Source organism: Periplaneta americana, chromosome 16 (genome assembly GCF_040183065.1).
Source record: "Periplaneta americana isolate PAMFEO1 chromosome 16, P.americana_PAMFEO1_priV1, whole genome shotgun sequence".
Taxonomy (NCBI): domain Eukaryota; kingdom Metazoa; phylum Arthropoda; class Insecta; order Blattodea; family Blattidae; genus Periplaneta; species Periplaneta americana.
In genome coordinates, this window is record NC_091132.1 from 161,750,107 (window position 1) to 161,769,761 (window position 19,655).

Sequence of the window (19,655 nt, forward strand, 5' to 3'; positions counted from 1 at the left end):
GCATATAGAGAGAGTGTTTTCTTTAATGAAAAACTTGTGGATAGAACCGTGGTGGGAATATAATGGTGTAGCAGACTGTTGACTCAAACTCGTTTTCTACTGCGCATGTCGTCACTTGGGAAGCAGCAGCTAATTCGCGCCGCAGTGCTCGAGGAACAAAACAAACAGTTGTTGTGTGTACGTGCACGGTGTTAATTCTTTGTTTATGTTATTCTTGTATCAGTAATGCTATTAATGTGACACATGCCTGGATGTGCAGTAGGCTATCTGATTGTTTGAGTTACAATCGAAAAACAAAAGGAACTGACGTAAAATATTATAGATTTCCGAAGAACGAAGACTTGGCAAGACAATGGTTGCAGGCTTGTATAAGGGAGGATGAAGTCAATTTACAGCACGATGTGTTTTCTCGCATGTTACTAAATTTTATTTGCTTCGCAACTCATTTGCAAAATATATTTTCATGTTAAACTTATTGTTTGACTTATTCCATAGATTGCTTTGAGGGAAAAGAAAGGGGGTAAAAATCTTAAGACTTAATGTTGTTTCAGCTCGAATTTGTTAACTTCATTTTGAAGAGTGAAGTTACGAAGTACCTTTAAAGCAGAAACTCCTAAATTATGAACCAAAAAGCAGTCGTAATCTGAAAGTACACGCTGTACCCACAAAAGCTCTGTCGCAGTCTTGCTTGAAAGGAAAATCAACAGACTATCTGAGATTGGACAGATGTGAAAAACGGAGAAGGAGGAAAGAAATTCATGACATCATTGCCAATAGTTCATGTAGACCTACTCTTCAGGCCACTTCCAAAACCAATTCCGACGAACATGTATCAGAGGATAGTGCATTAGACCTAAATAACGAAACGTGAGTAATTACAGCATTATAATAAGTATTAACTAGTATGTTCCTGTGTATCATATTGTTAAAATTTTTCACATATGAGTCGCTCCGCAGAAGGGAATAATTTTCTCATAGTTCTTCAAAACTTTCTAAGCTAAAAGGACTTAATTACATGTCTCATAAAATGTTAAAGCTGTGGTATCTTTTAACAACTTCCAGTCAGAAAAGGCTTCAGTAAATGGAAGGATTCAATTGTCTCGAATGTCAATAGAGGAGCAAAAAAGGCGTCAATCAATGGGCATAAAATAATTATTTTCTCGCTTAACCCTAGCATTATCACGGTTGGGGAAAAATTACCAACCCTTTTTATTTTCTAAATTTTTTTGAATTAATGAAATCTGACAGCTTTCACCTTTACTCTATTTGTCTCTAACATGATAAAGTATGCACACATGTGTACTGTTTTAGATTTCAAATATAGCAGACTAATAATTTGAAGTATTTGTTAGTGGACAGATTTTACCCACCCTTGGCATTTCATATGACCTAAACTTTTAAACATTTTCTAGTTTGAATTCTGTGATTTTTGTTCATTGTTGTAACTGTTTGTAACGCCGTTAAACTTGTTTACTGTTTCAATTCTCCACTTTACCATTTACTTGCAGTGTAGAAACTTCAGTTGGTAAATTTGTTCTTTCTTTATTGGTGTTTATTCAAATCTAGTTGTATTCAGGGATGCAGAACATAGACATGAGTTGTTTTGTGGATAATAGCAGCCTTAATGTTTTGGGTGAAAGTGATATTATAGTGTTATTGGAAATTGATTTACCGGCGGAGTTGAAGAAAGAAAGTGGTAGTAAGGAAGATAATACAGAAGTGGTTGGTGAGGGTGAATCAAGGTCTATTTCAAGTACTAGCTGCTAACAATAAAGCCGTTCACATACGAAAATTAATGTCAGATGTGGAAATTGTGGACTTAATTTGTGTCAAAAATATTCAGATATTAAAATTGTATGCAGGAGCATTTTACTAAAAGAAATATGCAGAATCACTGGATTGAAAAACTGATGTGTTTTTTTTTTTAAGTAATGTAAAAATGTTGAGGATGAAACTTTATTGAACGTATTTGAGGAGCTCGGAATCAAAACGCGTTAAGTCCACATTTTATCGAGAATGCGTTTTTTTTTTTCGAATTTGCCTTCTTTTAGGGACACTTCATCATGCTACACTTGACATTGGTTGCAATTCACATTTTCAGCCTCTTTAAAGCCAGCCTGAAATCGAAGGTCTGATTCAGAACATATTCTGTCCATCACCCTGAATGGATCAAACCGAGTTGAGTCCATGAACTTAAGATATCTTCTAACGAAAGCAGTGCACCAGAATGAACGTAATTAATTCGACACCTGCCTTTAACAAATGTTCATTATTGACTCTTTTCTAAAGTTTGCTTGTTGCTACCTTTAAGTTCATGCAGTAAGATTTAAAAGGACGGGTTTATTGCCTGGAATCTCTATTTAACTCTCCACGCGCAGACAGTGAATTGGTGGTGTGCGGTAAGTGGCATTTAAAGGCAGGTGGAGGCCGTTTGCAATAAACATGGGTCTTATACTACAAATTGTGATATTATACTCATAATTTGGTAACAGTTTGAACAGTATGTTAAGTTTCGAAAGAATCCAGTACAAAACATTGTTTGCACTCCCACGTTGTTTCTCTTCTTTCTTGTGAGATTTACAAACTTTGCAGGTTCTCGCTGGCTTCTTTTTCTGTGGGTGGTAGGTATATGACGGGAGGGGGGATAAGCCCAACAGCTTGTTTGTAATATTGTCGTCGTAACTCCAGCATTCCCTCCCCTTTCACTAACACTTCAGTTAGACAAGGTTAACCCTCTATAAAATGCCTGCTTCCAGGTCAAGTCGAAGATTTGTATATATCCTTTCCTTCCTGGGTTTGCTTCCCTTCACGGTCTTACATGCAATTACGTAGACATTGAAAAGCTGAAAAGTACCATAAACATTATATTGAAGAAACATTTCTGTACTTTTTTTTTACGTATTTTCCCATAATGGAGAAGGGATATAAGACTTCATTCTGACGCTGACCTGACAGTCAACCCACAACATAACGTTATTGTACTCTATTACGCCCTTCAGTTTCACCACTGTTTATTCCCCTTCATTGTTACCCTTTTTTCCTTTATGTTGACCATGTGAATGTTGTGCTTCGTAGACAGACTTTTTCTGTCATGTCACTTTACTGCCAATAACTCTTACAAGACCTCGACTCTGATTCCCTTTCTTAAACTTTGTTCATTCCACTTGGAATGCAGGACAGAACTTCAATGCACTTTTATTCAAACAGTTAGAATTATGGAAAACCTTTCGCGTATATTTAGAGGAAAATAGCTCCTCTTCTTCACGAAAGATCGTTTTACAACATACAACAACCCTCTAAATAGCTTGAAAAAACTGCATTCGACATCTTGAATGAAAACTGTCAATAAAAGTCGCAGGGTCACAAAGACGTCATGTCTAGACGGCTATGCTTTGGGAGCGCATCACGTTCCTGACAAGACGTTAGTAGGGAAGGGATTAGTTAATACAGCTTCTTGGTATTTATAATCAATTAACCTACCCCACTTCCAAAACCTTACTGACCTGACCTGAGCTAAGGTAGCAAGCTGCGAGAGAGTCTGCAATGCTTCCCGCGTGACGTCATCACGTAGTAGGAGAACGGGCGAGGCTGCGCACTGCTTCACCATTATATTCCCACCACGGATAGAACAAAGAAACAAACTTCACGTAAAATCCGCGGAAAGCGACTTCTGGTTAAAATAAACTATAATATAAGTTGTTCCGAATTTCATCAATATACTCTACATGCGAAGCAACTTCTAAAGGCCGCTGCCTCAGATAAGAAGTACGTCTAATGTTGCAGCCTTCGCCTCAGCCCCATGATTTGTACAAGACATTATGTTCATATTAAGGTAAACATAATTAATTTCAATACTTTTAGAAATGTTTAATATAGTATTTGTAGATTATTTTTAATTTAATTTAATTTGTAAAATGGAATACCGCCCACTTTAAGTGTCCCGACTTTTGACTTCTTCAAGGCGGCAACCCTAATGTAACATGACAACCACTGTAAACAAAGTACAGTACTTCTTTTAATCAGGTGTGCCAATACACATGAAGTCCCTACAGTGAAAACATTTCTCGTGTTAGGCGGAAAATTTGGAACTACCATCACTATGTTTCAGTAATGTGCCAGATGAAAAGGAAACATGCACACTTTAAATGGCGCTGTCCATTTTAACCCGAAAGAACTTAGGAATCAGATACAACCTCAAATTATGGCTCTTCTAAAAGATATAGATTCATAGATCAATAAAACACGACAAAATGAAAAATTCAAGATTTTTTTGTGTTACCGGGTCTCCTTAAACGAAAACTTCTACATTTTGCTAGCAGTAACACCTTAATGTCAGTAAAAAAAAAGGAACTTCAGAAGCATAAGTAACCCTTGCAGCAGATCATTATTCGTTCACAGGATCTTATTAAAAAATCTTGAGAGGAGAAACCTCACTTACTTATGGCTTTTAAGGAACCCGGAGGTTCTTTGCCACCCTCAAATAAGCCCACCATCGGTCCCTATCCCATCACCTATTCCAGCTCCCCCGCTTCTGAAGTGCAGTCAGTGATACAGTTTCTGAATGTACAGGACATAATGCCGATTGAAATTTATCGTCATTTGTACTAGGTCATGAGCAAACAGATGATGCATCGGTGCATCAGCAGGACGCCAAAATGTGCACGACGAGGAGCGCAGTGGGAGACCAACCATCATCACAGACGATCTTGTGGAGCAACGCACCATCTGCTTGCTCATGATGTTAGGCCCATAGACCTGGCACAGCTGACGATAAATTTCAATCGACGCTATGCCCTGTTCTTTCAAAAACTTTATCACTGATAGCACTTCACACGCTGTAGGAGCTGGAATAGAAACGTCCATCTTCAACCAATGCAACGAAGCTACAGAGAGCACTCGGGAAGTTCCACTAGCGCATGAGCCATGCCAGAACATTACTCTATCACGTACACGCAGTCGCTTCGTGCAACAAATGGTTTGCTAGCTGTGGGACGAGTGGGATAGTTACTTTATGGACGCGCCTCGTACATTGTTGGCATTGCTGCATGGATTGAATACTCATTTTATAAACAGTGTTATTCTGTCTCTGACCGTAGTATGATTCAGAAATACGAGCAGATAATTATATAATATGGAAAGTGAATCGGAAGCAGTTTTAGAACATTACGAGGAAGAAAGTTATGATATTTTTGATGAGTATGTTAGTGAAACTGAAGATGAAGTTCATCAAATTGAAGACCTGGACTGTGATTATGATAATGGTGATAATGATAATGGTGATAATGATGATGACGCAGAACCCAATTTTACTATATGCACTTCAAGTGACAGTGAAACTGATAGGAATATTAGTGATAACAACAATAGTGCAAGTGTAAGAATTATGAAGTATGTGACTAAAAGTGGAAGGGTTTATGTACCTAATCCGCCTCGTCCCACGCGAAAAACTGTTGCAAATATAATACGTGGAAAACCTGAACTGCCACAAACTGGTAAAGTAACCACAATACAAGAATCTTTTGGAAAGTTCTTTACTGATAAAATTGTATCTAAAATTGTGCAACTCACAAAAGAGGAAGCAGAGACAAGGAGTGTCGAAGAAACAAGTCCACGTGAAATCTTCGCATTCATAGGTACTTTCAGTTTGATGGGCGCAAATAACTACAGCAATCTAGATTACCATGACTTATGGTCCTAAGAGCTTGGAAGGTCAGTATACATAGCCAGCATGAGCCGGAACAGATTTCGTGATCTTCTGTCATCAGATTTGATGATAAGAACACAAGGCAGATTGGAGATGTAATGACAAATTTGCTCCTTTACGAGAAATATTTTAACTTTTGAATGACATATTTCCGAAGTACTGTACAGCTGGTAAAAACATTACCATAAATGAAATGCTTACCCTGTTTCGAGACAGATGCCCATTTAAAGTCTTTTTGAAAGAAAAACCGTGTAAATATGAGATCCTCATCAGACTTCTTGCTGACTGTGACTATCGATACGTTCATAGTATGGAAGTTTATGCTGACATAGAAGAAGAAACAACTCCTGAACCAAGAGGCCCTAGAGAAGTTGTTAAAAAGCATGTTGCTCCAATAAAGGGAGTGTGAATATGCGGCTTGAGCGGGCTCTGATGAGACCTGGGGCATCACACATTGGTTTGATAGATGTAAGCCCTATAAGAAGGTATGAATATACGTCACATGGCCTGCATCTGAATGGTAGAGGCAAGGAGCACCTTTCGGTTCTTATTGCTAATAGCATCAGAGGCAGCCATGTTAAAAAGCAGAGTTGTAATATTCCTATGTTAGTTAATGCTAGGGCTTCTCCTTTTTTAGGTTAAACCTCCCACCAGTAAGGTGTTTGAAACAAGTTAAACTAAATTGTAAATGCTCTGATGTTTCTAGTAATGAACACAGTAACTTCACTATTTTTCATCAAAATATTAGGGGATTAAAACAAAAAACTGATGAATTGATCACTTCTTTAGTAACTCAAAAGCATAAACCTCAGATATTATGTATAACTGAACATCATATGAAGCAACAGGAGATACTACAACTGTCTTTACATGGATATGTATTAGGTTCTCATTTCTGTAGACATGTCTTCCAAAAAGGGGGTGCCTGTATTTTTATCAGAGAGATTTAATTATCTTATGTGTTTATAGGGCGACAATGGGAGATTATAAGAAATTTACAACTAACTTAGATTCATTATTGAAAAGACTTTATAAACCACATACCGAATTTGTAATCTGTGGTGACATAAACATAGATTATCTATCAGAAAGCTCACGTAAAAGAAAATTAAACTCACTTCTTGAAACTTATAATCTTAGTCACACAGTAAGTTTTCCAACCAGAACACAAGCTGGATGTAGTACTGCCATTGATAATATATTTATAGATAAAAGTAGATTGAATTCCTATTCAACAGTACCATTAGTCAATGGCCTGTCTGATCACGATGCACAAATTCTAAGTGTTTTCAATATGAGTGAAAAATTCCAAAGTGTTAATCTAAAAATAAAGAAAGGGATTATAAATGCTGAATCTCTTCATCATTTAAATACATGTCTACAAAATGAATCTTGGGAAAATGTATATAGTACCGATACCATTGATATTAATACTAAATTTAATGCATTTTTCACTACATTTACGAATTATTTCAATGAATGTTTTACAGTCAAGGTGGTGAAAAAATGTAAAAGTAAAAACATGTGGATAACTCAGGGAATTAAAATATCATGTGCTAGAAAAAGGAATCTATATTTAATGAGTAGGAATAGTGATGATCCTCATGTTCTTAATTACTACAAGAATTACTGTAAAACTTTGACAAAAGTTATAAAAGATGCAAAGAAAATGTATCTGAATGAAAAAATACAAAATTCAGATAATAAGATTAAAACTATTTGGGATATTATTAAAAATGAAACTAATCGATATTCAAAGAGTGAAAATATTACTTGCATTAAAATCAATGATAGTAAAATAGATAACCCAAAATCAATTGCAAATCATTTTAACGACTTCTATATAAATATTATTCAGAACTTAAACATTCAAGATTGTGCAGAAGATGCTGCACTTGGTTACCTAACTGATGCATTTAACACTGAGTTTTTAGGTCTCAAATTTATTCCCACTACCGCAGCAGAAATCATGCATGTGATAAAACAACTAAAAACAAAATATTCCTCTGGATATGATGAAATTCCAAGTAAAGTTCTGAAAGCTTGTTCTTAAATATTATCCCCTCCGTTAAGCTATCTATGCAATTTGTCAATGCAATGTGGTATTTTTCCAGAAAGACTCAAATATTCAATAGTAAAACCAATATACAAAAAGGGAGATAAATGTACTATTGCTAATTACAGACCCATATCATTATTAACAACATTTTCAAAAGTGTTTGAGAAAGTTATGTATAATAGATTATATCATTACCTGGAGTCCAACAATATATTAGTTTTAGAACAGTTTGGATTTAGAAAACAAAAATCGACAGAGAATGCTGCTTTTAGTTTGGTGGATGAAATACTAAATTCATTAAATTCGAAACTACATGTAGGTGGGATTTTTTGTGACTTGGCTAAAGCATTTGATTGTGTAGACCATAGTATATTAGTAAAAAAATTGAAGTTTTATGGTATTAAAGATGAGATGTTGGGTTGGTTTACATCGTACTTATCAAATAGAAAACAAAAAGTAGAAATAAATGTACCAAATAGTCATAAAGTTACTTATTCAGAATTTAGAAATATTAAACATGGTGTTCCGCAGGGGTCAATTTTAGGTCCATTGTTGTTTCTAGTTTATATTAATGATTTAGCCTTGACCATAAACAATTCATCCCATGTAATTTTATTTGCAGATGATACAAGTGTAATTATTTCAAGCAAACAATACGATCATTTTATAAACACTTCTAATACAGTGCTGAATCTAATGAATGAATGGTTCCATGCAAATAAACTAGCACTTAATGTTGATAAAACCAGTGCAGTCAAATTTAGTACATACAATAGTGCTCAGGTTTCCTACAGTATTCGATTAAATGGATCTCATCTCAAAGAATCTATAAGCACAAAGTTTCTTGGTTTAGAATTGGATAATCACTTGAACTGGAAAACGCATATAGAATGTATTACTCGTAAATTGAGCTCTGCCTGTTATGCATTAAGATCCTTATCTACTATTGGTGATATAAACTTACTTAAAATGTCATACTTTGCATATTTTCACTCTGTAATGAAATATGGATTAATATTCTGGGGTAACTCGTCTGAAGCTAAACACGTTTTTGTTTTACAAAAGAAAGCTATAAGAATAATGGCCGGTGTGCATAAAAGGACCTCATGTAAAAATATTTTCCGAAACTTAGAAATCTTGACTTTACCTTGTGAATACATTCTTTCCCTAATGATGCTGTATATTAAGAACCAAGATAAATTCAGTACTAATCAAGACATTCATCATTTTAATACAAGACATAAATCAGATCTTCATCTACCCTCTGTTAGTCTAAGCTGTTTTAAAAAAGGAGTTCGCCATTCATGTATAACAGTCTTCAATGCACTGCCTAATTATCTTGAAGATTTGAAGAACAACGAGAAAAGGTTCAGAAAAGAATTAACCAAATTTCTACATACTCATACCTTCTACACAATTGATGAATTGTTTATGCTTGTGAATTCAATTATTCTACTTAAATGACATGTACAATTTTATATAGCTCAACTAAAATATGTTTTTATATTGACTTAATCTGTTTACTATGTATTGTATTTTTTGTTTAGCATAACTGATAATTGTATGTACTGTAAATTGAATAGTATACTGTATAGGTATGTACTGTAAATTGAATAGTATACTGTATAGGTCAACTGATGAATTGTTTAAGCTTATAAATTGAATTAATATACTTCATATGAATTGTATAGCTTAACGAAAATAAGTTTGTAAATTGAACTAATTTGATTGTATATGTTTGTATAGTTTGGCTGATGAATTGTATATGTTCTTAAAATGATTACTAGTCTGTGTAGCTCTACTGATGAATTGTATATAGACCTACTGTAAATTGAATGGTAATATGTATAGCTCAACTGATGAATTGTTTATGATTATAAATTGAATTAATCTACTTGATATTAATTGCACAAATTTGTATAGCTTAATGAAAGTATGCTACTTTGTATTGTATATATTTGTATAGTTTTGGCCGATGAATTGTATATGCTTTAAATTGAATAGTAATCTATATAGCTCTACTGATAAATTGTTTGTGTTTGTAATTTGAAGTAGTTTGCATGATATGTATTATCAATTTCTGTATATCACAACTGGTTGATTTGTTTATGCCTTAAATTTAATTAAATTGTTTTGTATTATAATATAGCTCAACTTATGAATGATCGTTTGCGTTTGTAAATTTAATAATCTGATTGGCTATGTATTGTATACTTTTAGTAGAGCCATCGATGTAGCTCAGTTGGCAGACTCGCTGGGCTGCTGATCCGGAGCTGCGTTCGGGCTTGGGTTGGATCCCCCTTTGGACTTTGGTTTCTTCGGAGGTTTTCCCCAGCCGTGGGACTGAAGCCGGATGGTCTATGGCGAGTCCTTGGCATCAACCACTTTGATTTGATTACCCCCTTTGATTTGATTACCTGGTTGGGTTTTTCCGAGGTTTCCCCCACCGAAAAGGCAAATGCCGGGTAATATTTTGGCGAATCCTCGGACCTCATCTCATCTCACTACATCTCGCCAAAATGTAAAAAAAAAAAAAAAAAAAATTGTACAAAATTGTAAAAATTGTAGAAAATTACTAAATTGTAAAACTATAAAAATTTGTAAAAATTGTAATTGTAATATTGTAAAATGTTGACATGTTCCACATCTTAAAGCTTCATTGCTCATGTAAGATCTATGGAATAAAATAAATGAATGAATGAATGAATGAATGAATGAATGAAAGGACACAGGTCGGAATGTGACCACTGACCAGCTCTATACATTGGTCGAACTTGCTGAAGATCTGTATGAGTGTAAAATTACTTTAGTGGGTGTCATGAAAAAAATTGCAAACTTATTCCTGAAGAACTGAAACCATAACTGGAAGAGAATTGCACTCAAGCAAGTTCGCATTCACTGACCCTGCATCTGGAAAACCACCTGTTACATTAGTGTCGTATATTCCTAAACCTAAGAAGAACCTATTCACGCTGTCATCACAACATCAGGATGCCAAAGTTTCTGAAGATGAAAAAAAAATCAGATATAAATTTATTCTATAACTCAACCAAAGGCTCTGTTGACACCATTGATCAAATGGCCAGGATGTATACTACTAAGAGAGGTACCCGTCGTTGGCCGCTATCAGTATTTTACACCCTAATTGATATTGCGTGCATAAATTATTATACACTGTACATTATGACTTTCCCAGAGTGGTACAAAAAAGAAAAACAGGCGGCGCTTTTATCTAAAGGAACTGGGGTGACAACTAATCAAACCAAATGTGGAACATCGTGCTGCACACATAATTGGACTGCAGAATAATATCATGTCAATGAAAGCCATCCTCAAGAAGAAAATCACCAAAACAACGCAGTATCAGCAGCAGCCATAAGGGAAACGGAGGTGCCACACATGCACCAATTAGTTTCACACCAAGAGTGAAAAACTAAACAAATTAGCAAAAACTACCATTGTTTGTGGAAAATTCAATTTGTATGTGTGGAAAACACAGTCAAAAGACAAACATACGCTGTGAGTGTATGAATGAGGTGGATGAACCTGAATGAAGATGTGAATGATGCATAAGAATTTGTTCAAGCATTAACTTTCAATAATTAATTTAATTTGACAAGTTTCAAGATGTAAAATATATTTGTTTCTTAATATACACTATTTCTTACTTAATTCACCCAATACAGAATACTTACGCAAACATTGTAAATACAACCATAAGGGTAAAATATAATGGTGGACATTAATTAGCCCTCCCTTGGTCCAGCATGTTACCAAAAAATGCTTGGTCCATCTGGGGTTAATATTATCTTCCCATCTACGTCTCGGCATCCCTAAAGGTCTTTCTCCCTCCGGCCTCCCAACTAACACTCTATATGCAATTTCTGGATTCGCCCATACGTGCTACATGCCCTGCCCATCTCAAACGTCTGGATTTAATGTTCCTAATTATGTCAGGTGAAGAATACAATGCGTGCAGTTCTGTGTTGTGTAACTTTCTCCATTCTCCTGTAACTTCATCCCTCTTAGCCCCAAATATTTTCCTAAGCACCTTATTCTCAAACACCCTTAATCTCTGTTCCTCTCTCAAAGTGAGAGTCCAAGTTTCACAACCATAAAGAACAACCGATAATATAACTGTTTTATAAATTCTAACTTTCAGATTTTTCGACAGCAGACTGGATGATAAAAGTTTCTCAACCGAATAATAACAGGCATTTCCCATATTTATTCTGTGTTTAATTTCCTCCCGAGTATCATTTATATTTGTTACTGTTGCTCTCAGATATTTGAACTTCTCCACCTCTTCAAAAGATAAATTTCCAATTTTTATATTTTCTTTTCGTACAATATTCTCGTCACGAGACATAATCATATACTTTGTCTTTTCGGAATTTACTTCCAAACCTATCTCTTTACTTGCTTCCAGTAAAATTCCCGTGTTTTCCCTAATCGTTTGTGGATATCCTCCTAACATATTCACGTCATCCACATACATTATATAAGAAAAAAAAATTCATTTCAGTTAAGCCAAGTGACTGAGGACCAGCCTCACTTGTCTCAGTCAGCTGCCACTGGTTTATATTATGTTATGTTTCAGTTAATAGGAAGCTCCATGGATGTCAGCAATGTCAATCCTTAAGTCACGAAGCCGTTTCCATTTTTGCCGACTAATGCCATATGATTAATTTAATTCTGAAATGATCCAGTCAAATTAGTGTTTCAGAATTTAAATAATGAGAAAATTGATTTCACTTATTTAAACAAATTAACCTGAGTTAGAAGAGAATGAGAGATTACTTAGGGTTGTCAGATTTTGAAAATATCAAAGAAGGACATTTTACTGTAGTTGATGACCTAACTACTTAATAATAATACCTAATAATATTAATAATAAATTAATTAATGCAGTGTAACCTACATGTATGAGATAGTGACAGAATTACTTTTTGAAGATTCTAATGACTATTTATGCATTTGTTATGATTTGTAGTAGGTCTAATGTGTCATTAATGTGACAATTTATTATAAATTGTAATAATAATAATAATAATAATATTATTATTAATAATAATAATAATAATAATAATAATAATAATAATATTAATAATAATAATAATTGTTTCGTAACATTTAGATTAACATACATATAAACATCAAAATAGGAACTTAAAGTAATAGGAGAGTAGCCTACCTAGTCTATTAAATTTGTGCGTTGTGTGTGAATTTCAGTTCCGCTTAAGAATAGGTAATATCTTAAAAAGCGGGACATTCCACGTTCCGCGACGAATATAAGCAGGACACCGGAAAATTCACTGAAACTTGGGAACATCTGTGTGAAGGTTTGATAATTATCTTTCGCCTTAATGGCCTTTCCTTTGCTTCCGTATAAATTTAGTTGTGTATTTAATATTATTGTATTAGTTACAGTGTTCAATCATTGTAAATTTGATGCACCAGGTCACACGCACACACACACACACACACACACAATATTTATTATCGTTTTGCTAATGTGTACTAGTTTTAGGAGTATTTCTAGTTTTAATTTCTTTTGACGTGTCAACATCATCCTGTATGATTGTTAGGTCGAAATAAAATTTATACACACATACAACCCTAGTAATAGGGCAAATGGACAGCTTCAAATACTTGGGGTGTACTATAAGCAGTAACATGAGCTGCTGCCAGGAAGTCAAATGGAGGATAGCAATGGCCAAGGAAGCTTTTAATAGAAAAAGGAGCATCTGCTGCGGACGTCTGGAGGAAGAACTAAGGAAGAGACTAGTGAAGTCCTTTGTATGGACTGTGGCATTGTATGGGGCAGAAACATGGACATTACGACGAAGTGAGAGAAGCGAATAGAAGCATTTGAAATGTGGATATGGAGAAGAATGAAAAGTGTGAAGTGAACGGTCAGAATAAGAAATGAAGCTGTGTTGGAAAGAATGATGAAGAAAGAATGATGCTGAAACTGATAAGAGGAAAAAAGGAGTTGGTTGGGTCACTGGCTGAGAAGAAACTGCCTACTGAAGGATGCACTGGAAGAAATGGTGAACGGGAGAAGTGTTCGGGTAGAAGAAGATATCAGTTGATAAACGACATTAAGATATATGGATCATATGAGGAATCAAAGAGGAAGGCAGAAAATAGGAGACTGGAGAAAGCTGGGTTTGCAATGAAAGACCTGAATGAATGAATACAACTCTAGATTACGTGTGCAGAACACGAAGATCTTGGGTGTGAGATGAGAACTGCGCATGAGTGGACTTTGTTAATAAAAGGCTAAACTAACCAAACCTAACCTGTCATTGTTTCGTCTGCGAGAGATTTCTGCTGACGAGTCACGGCAGCTTTGATCTCGTTTTTTGCTTTAGATTTTAGTGAAAAGTAGTTAATAAAGTTTATTAATTTTACTGTGAAGTGTAGAAACCGTAGAATTGCAATCTAGTTCCAGTTTCATCTGTAATTTATTATTATTACAAATTGTACATACATTTTTACGAGTTAAAGTTTTCTCATGATAGTTGTCTTGTTATTATATGTTTATTAATTACTACTATATCCTAATTTTATTTCGATAAATGATCATCACTTCACGGCCATTGCGTCGTAACGCTGCAATATATTTCCACTAACCAGAAATACGTTTAATTCGAAAGGTTTAATTAAAGTAATGCTAACTTTTTCGGGTGCAATTCAAGTCTTCAGAGAAGAGATCGTGTGGTGTTAATACGACTACGAAATGATTTTATAATTATTGACTATACATTCTCTCTACTTTCACAGTTTATAATATGGGCTGTAGGCCTAAGCTATTGTACTGTACTGCATCTGTTTTCCTATCAGATGTGATAATGTCTGCCTGCAGTGGTTACGTGTCTACACTTCCTAAGAAATAAGAGAAAGAAAAAGTCCGCAGGAGCTTCCTGTATTACCTTTCTTGGAGCATACTGTATTATACAGTAGGTATATATTGATTGAAGAAAGCTATGTAAAATTTGCCACTCAACGCTTAAACACAGCCTGTATGCCTGTTAATAGGTTAATTCATTATTGCATGGATGTCATGTTGTTGCAACGTCTTCAAGTGATTTTAACATTTTTACAGTAATATATTCCCAAATGCCTATATTAATGCTATTTTTTTTTATCAACTGCGTAAATGTCATTTTCAGTCTGTGAATGTCAGACATAGGCCTATATATTTTTATTAATTTTAAACGTACTTTGCCTTCTGCTATTGTCGAATTAGTAGAAAACTCTTATTATTGCGCAGTAATTACGTGGATGGAAAAATTGTAGGCCTATTTACACAAATCCATTGTCATTTAGAGATTCTTCCTTTTCTCCACTAGACAGTTGAACGAGTTCTATAGTTTACCATTTGGGTAATTTTGAAGGATGATCAGTCTACGATTTTAGAACTTTTTAAATTTACAAATGACGATTTTATGCGTGATTTTCGAAACGTAATAGGCTACAAAAAATCGGGGAAAACCATAATTTCGACTGTCACCTAACGTAACCTATCACAACCTTAAGTATCCTAACCTACCCTTAACTAATTCAAGCAAAACTAAGTTAAAAGTAATCAAACCTAACCTAAACCCCAAACTACGGTAATATTTACGACAAAATAAGAAAGTAACTTGAATGTTAATCACTATCTTTTTTTTAATTTTAGTAGGTTATTTTACGACGCTTTATCAACATCTTAGGTTATTTAGCGTCTGAATGAGGTGAAGGTGACAATGCCGGTGAAATGAGTCCGGGGTCCAACACCGAAAGTTACCTAGCATTTGCTCATATTGGGTTGAGGGAAAACCCCGGAAAAAACGTCAACCAGGTAGCTTGCCCCGACCGGGAATCGAACCCGGGCCACCTGGTTTCGCGGCTAGACGTGCTAACCGTTACTCCACAGGTGTGGATAATTAATCACTATCAAGTTCGAATTATTTTGAAAGTAAATTGTGACGCGTGAGAAGCTAGGAAAAGTGGATAGAATTTTTTAAAATCATAATTCATATGAGCATCCACACACGCACACTTCGTTTATTGATTCCACGGTGAACCTGGAGATCTTTGTTGAAGATGAGTTTGCATAATGCTATTCATAGCATAAAAATGTCATGTTTCTGTATTCCTATATTTGTCCAGAATGAGTTCGGAATATTCAGCAAAATGTTACAAGCACTCTAAATAAGACTCTTCCAATACCTATCCTATATTCTGCAGATGATTGTCAATCTCTATAAATTCTTTTTTTCAGTTGAAATGGATGTGATAAAGATAGAACCCGACATCAACCCATTGCCTATGCAGTCAAGTGATACAGAAGAGATGAAGCCCTTATCAGAGGTAAATTAAAAATGACTATTAGGTATCGATATCTCTTTCCAGTGTTCGAAATGCATAACATTGTAAACTGTAACACAATAACTATACATCTTTTAGTTATAGTTAGCAGACTTAAGTAGGCCTGTTCCAACAAATACCAAGCTTGTGGTGCTCACCAATACATCACAAGTTACAATCTCGTATTATACAGAATATTTTGAGAATTGGTCAGATTTGCTGGTTTAAACTGTGCTTCAGTAAGCATCAAACATAATGGTAACGTGTTCAATATTTTAATATGCGTAGAGGGTGATTTGTTTGGGAAAACAGAAAACAAAGCCCCTGGAAATGTTGCAATTTATTTTCCAGTAATCTGTAACTATATTCCAGAAGAATAGGAGTTTTTTTCCACATTAGACCTCTATGTGAGTAGGTTATTTATGAAAGGGCGTAAGTCTTGAATACTGAATTGTTAGCAATTTAAGAAAAACTACTTATGGGCTGAAATTTTGAAATTAAGGCTGGTATAAAAATAGTATCATAAATTCTACTTTGAAACGAATTTGACCAGCCAGGTATTAACATTTTGCTGATTATATTTTTTTAGAAAAAAAGAAATAAAATCTGAAAACATAGGCCCTTTCATAAACAAATATTTAATGATCAATTTTTTTTTAAACATACCTTATTTTTTCAAGGGAAAACACTTATATATACTATTTTTGTGCAAATTGAACTTATTTTATTGTCTTAAGGTGTCCATTTACGCGATAATTCCGTGCATCTGTACTGCAATGGAAATAAGGCTTAAAACCGATTCCATACAATTATGTCTTCGTTTTCGTTAATCTTATGTTTTCGTCATCTGTATGTATCTCATTGTCTTTTTTTATATCTCCTATCTTCTCTTTCTTGATCTCAGTCTTTCCGTTTTGGATACGCATTCTGGATGGGCAACATTAATGTAGAGCCTCATGAACCAAGTAAAAATGTTCGTTGAAATCTGCCAATAAACGGTGAAGCGGTGATTGTATCTTACTGGAACTCCAATGTTTCTTGTCCCTACTGTCGGTGACTCAGGAGAAGACGAGAGCAGACTGAGGAGGAAGGGATGTGAACAGATAGCGTGTGACAACACGAGCAATATTTGTACTGCAGTAAGCGGAAACATTAGGTCTCCTTCTGTTCAACTTAGCTTTAATTTCCATACGCATTGTTACTCATGTTTCCTGCACGAGTAATAACCTGGATACTGGGATGCTTATCAGAGCGATGTTTATAATAATCAACATTGATAGTCAAGAAGGTCACATTCTTTCCGGTCGTCTTCTCTTCGCTTACCCAACAATGACAAAACACCAATTTAAGAGAAAAAAATAGACTCTTTATTTAACATTTCAATGTTGCCACATGCTGAAAACTTATAGTAATTACGAAACGATCTAAGTCATTGACTTAGTTCCTTTCAAAATCACATGACAAACTCTGGGTTATAATACTAAGCATTAAAGTGCGAAACTTACTTCTCTTCATATCTAAATCGATATATATATATATATATATATATATATATATCCAAAGAGCAGTATTCCATTAAAATAACATTTTCACAAAATTAGTGATTTACGTCCTTTCATAAATAACCCATTCATGTGGCATCATTGCATATACAAAAACAGTTCATATCACAAAGCTTATATCTACCATGTGAGATGCAACTTCTCAGGGATAGGTTTTGCAAAAAGCCGAAACAGTCTTTGTTTGAGATAATATCCCTAGCTTGCTGTGCATACACATCATTCTGCACATAACCTCAACAAAGAAACTATTTTGTGCCAGGTCTGGAGAATTTTAAAATCTTGTAATTGACCACCAGGAACTCATCATTTGATGTTGAATGTTATTCACAAGCTTCTTTTCTTTTATGAGGTGATGCACATCCTGCTAGAACACCATGCCGATATTGTTTTCCTGTATGCATGCTTGTATGTTGTATGTACTGTATGTATTTATTAACACTACAATTGGGTAAACACCTGGTGGCATTGATATATAATATACAATAATACAGTACCATTCTAATACGTAGTATAATAACTACAGTAATTAAAAAATGAAAAAAAAAATAAAATAAACCTAAATTTATTTCTAACTATAAATAAATAGATGCAATAAACGTAGGACTATAAATAAAAAACTGTTCTATAATAACACCTACAATAAGCAAAGTAAGTATAACTTATAAGTACTTCTATTTCACCCAACTATTACCAATTTTAGTAATTACATATCACCTTAATTAATTACAAACCAACTTAATTACATATCATCTTAATTAATTACATATCACCTTAATTTATTTACATATCAACTAAATGACATATCATCTTAATTAATTACATATCAACTTAATTAATTACATGACACAACTTAGATAATTACACTGCACCTACAATTACATTTTCAGTCTAATCTTCTCAACCTTTCCTTAAATGTATTGATTTTGAGATGACCACGCTGAAAGATTGCCGCAAGTAAGCTGTTTCAGTCTACTATTGTGCGGTTAACAAAGGAAAATTTTGCGACGTCTGTTCTTTGTTTTCTATATTTAAACTTCCTAACAATCTGAACATGTTTCATGCAGTAGAGCAGAAGTTTGAGGTAACTTGACATGTTAGTTCACACCTGTGGAGTAACAGTCTGCTGGTCTGACCGCGAAACCAGGTGGCCCGGTTTCGAATCCCAGTCGGATTCAGGTTTTTCCTGGGGTTTTCCCTCAATCCAATATGAGCAAATGCTGGGTAACTGGCATCCAGACACAGATTGCAACCTGTAACACTTGTGATCAGCTTCTGTCACATTGTAGTATATCACTCATTCGTAATGACCCTTTCTTCTGCAGGAAGGAAAGTCATCGGATCTGCACGCGACTAGGATAAAGGAGGAACGTGTGGCCGAGAGCTACGATCACACATCAGAGATAAAATTTGAAGAAATTTTATTGCCAAATAATTTTCCTGTAGTGAAGTGTGAAGTCGAGGTGAGTGAAACTCATTGGGGTTGCTAGCTCTTCTTTCCAATGTTTAACTTGTATTCTGTTCGTCACAGACATCCTCTCTTTATAGCTATAGTGACAGAGAATTTTGGTATGCAGTGAGAACAGTAAAATTATCTGCATGCTATTTATTACTTATTTCTTCGTTGCAGACTAGCCTAAATTTAAACTGTCATATGGCTCATTTGTTTAAGTTGTGAAGAATATTCTTTCAGTGACTATTACACTTTACTACGTCACACTACTTTTGACCAATAAAACGGTACGAAAGGACGTCTTTCAACCAATCATGGCTGCTTTTTATCGCGTCCCTAGCATTTGTTTAATTTTATCGCGTCCCTAGCATTTGTTTATTTTTATCACTACCCTAGCATTTGTTTCTTTGTTTGTCAACATTTCAAACTGCACTGGTCTGGACGTCAAAAAACAGAAAATTACAAACCATTCCAGTCGATGCACAGCACTTTCAAGTAGGCCTATGACTCGCATTGGCATCC

The 19,655-nt window shown here is 34.8% G+C and overlaps 1 protein-coding gene across 1 annotated transcript in view; it reads left to right on the forward strand.

Annotated features, from left to right (window-relative positions):
* Positions 1–13,494: 13,494 nt before the first annotated feature.
* Positions 13,495–19,655, forward strand: part of LOC138691424 (zinc finger protein 665-like) — an 82,721-nt gene continuing 76,560 nt past the window's right edge. The window contains exons 1-3 of the mRNA XM_069813348.1: positions 13,495–14,728; positions 16,036–16,124; positions 19,006–19,143. Coding sequence (XP_069669449.1) covers positions 16,041–16,124; positions 19,006–19,143 — 222 coding nt within the window. The 5' untranslated portion in view covers positions 13,495–14,728; positions 16,036–16,040. The remainder of the gene's footprint in view (positions 14,729–16,035; positions 16,125–19,005; positions 19,144–19,655) is intronic.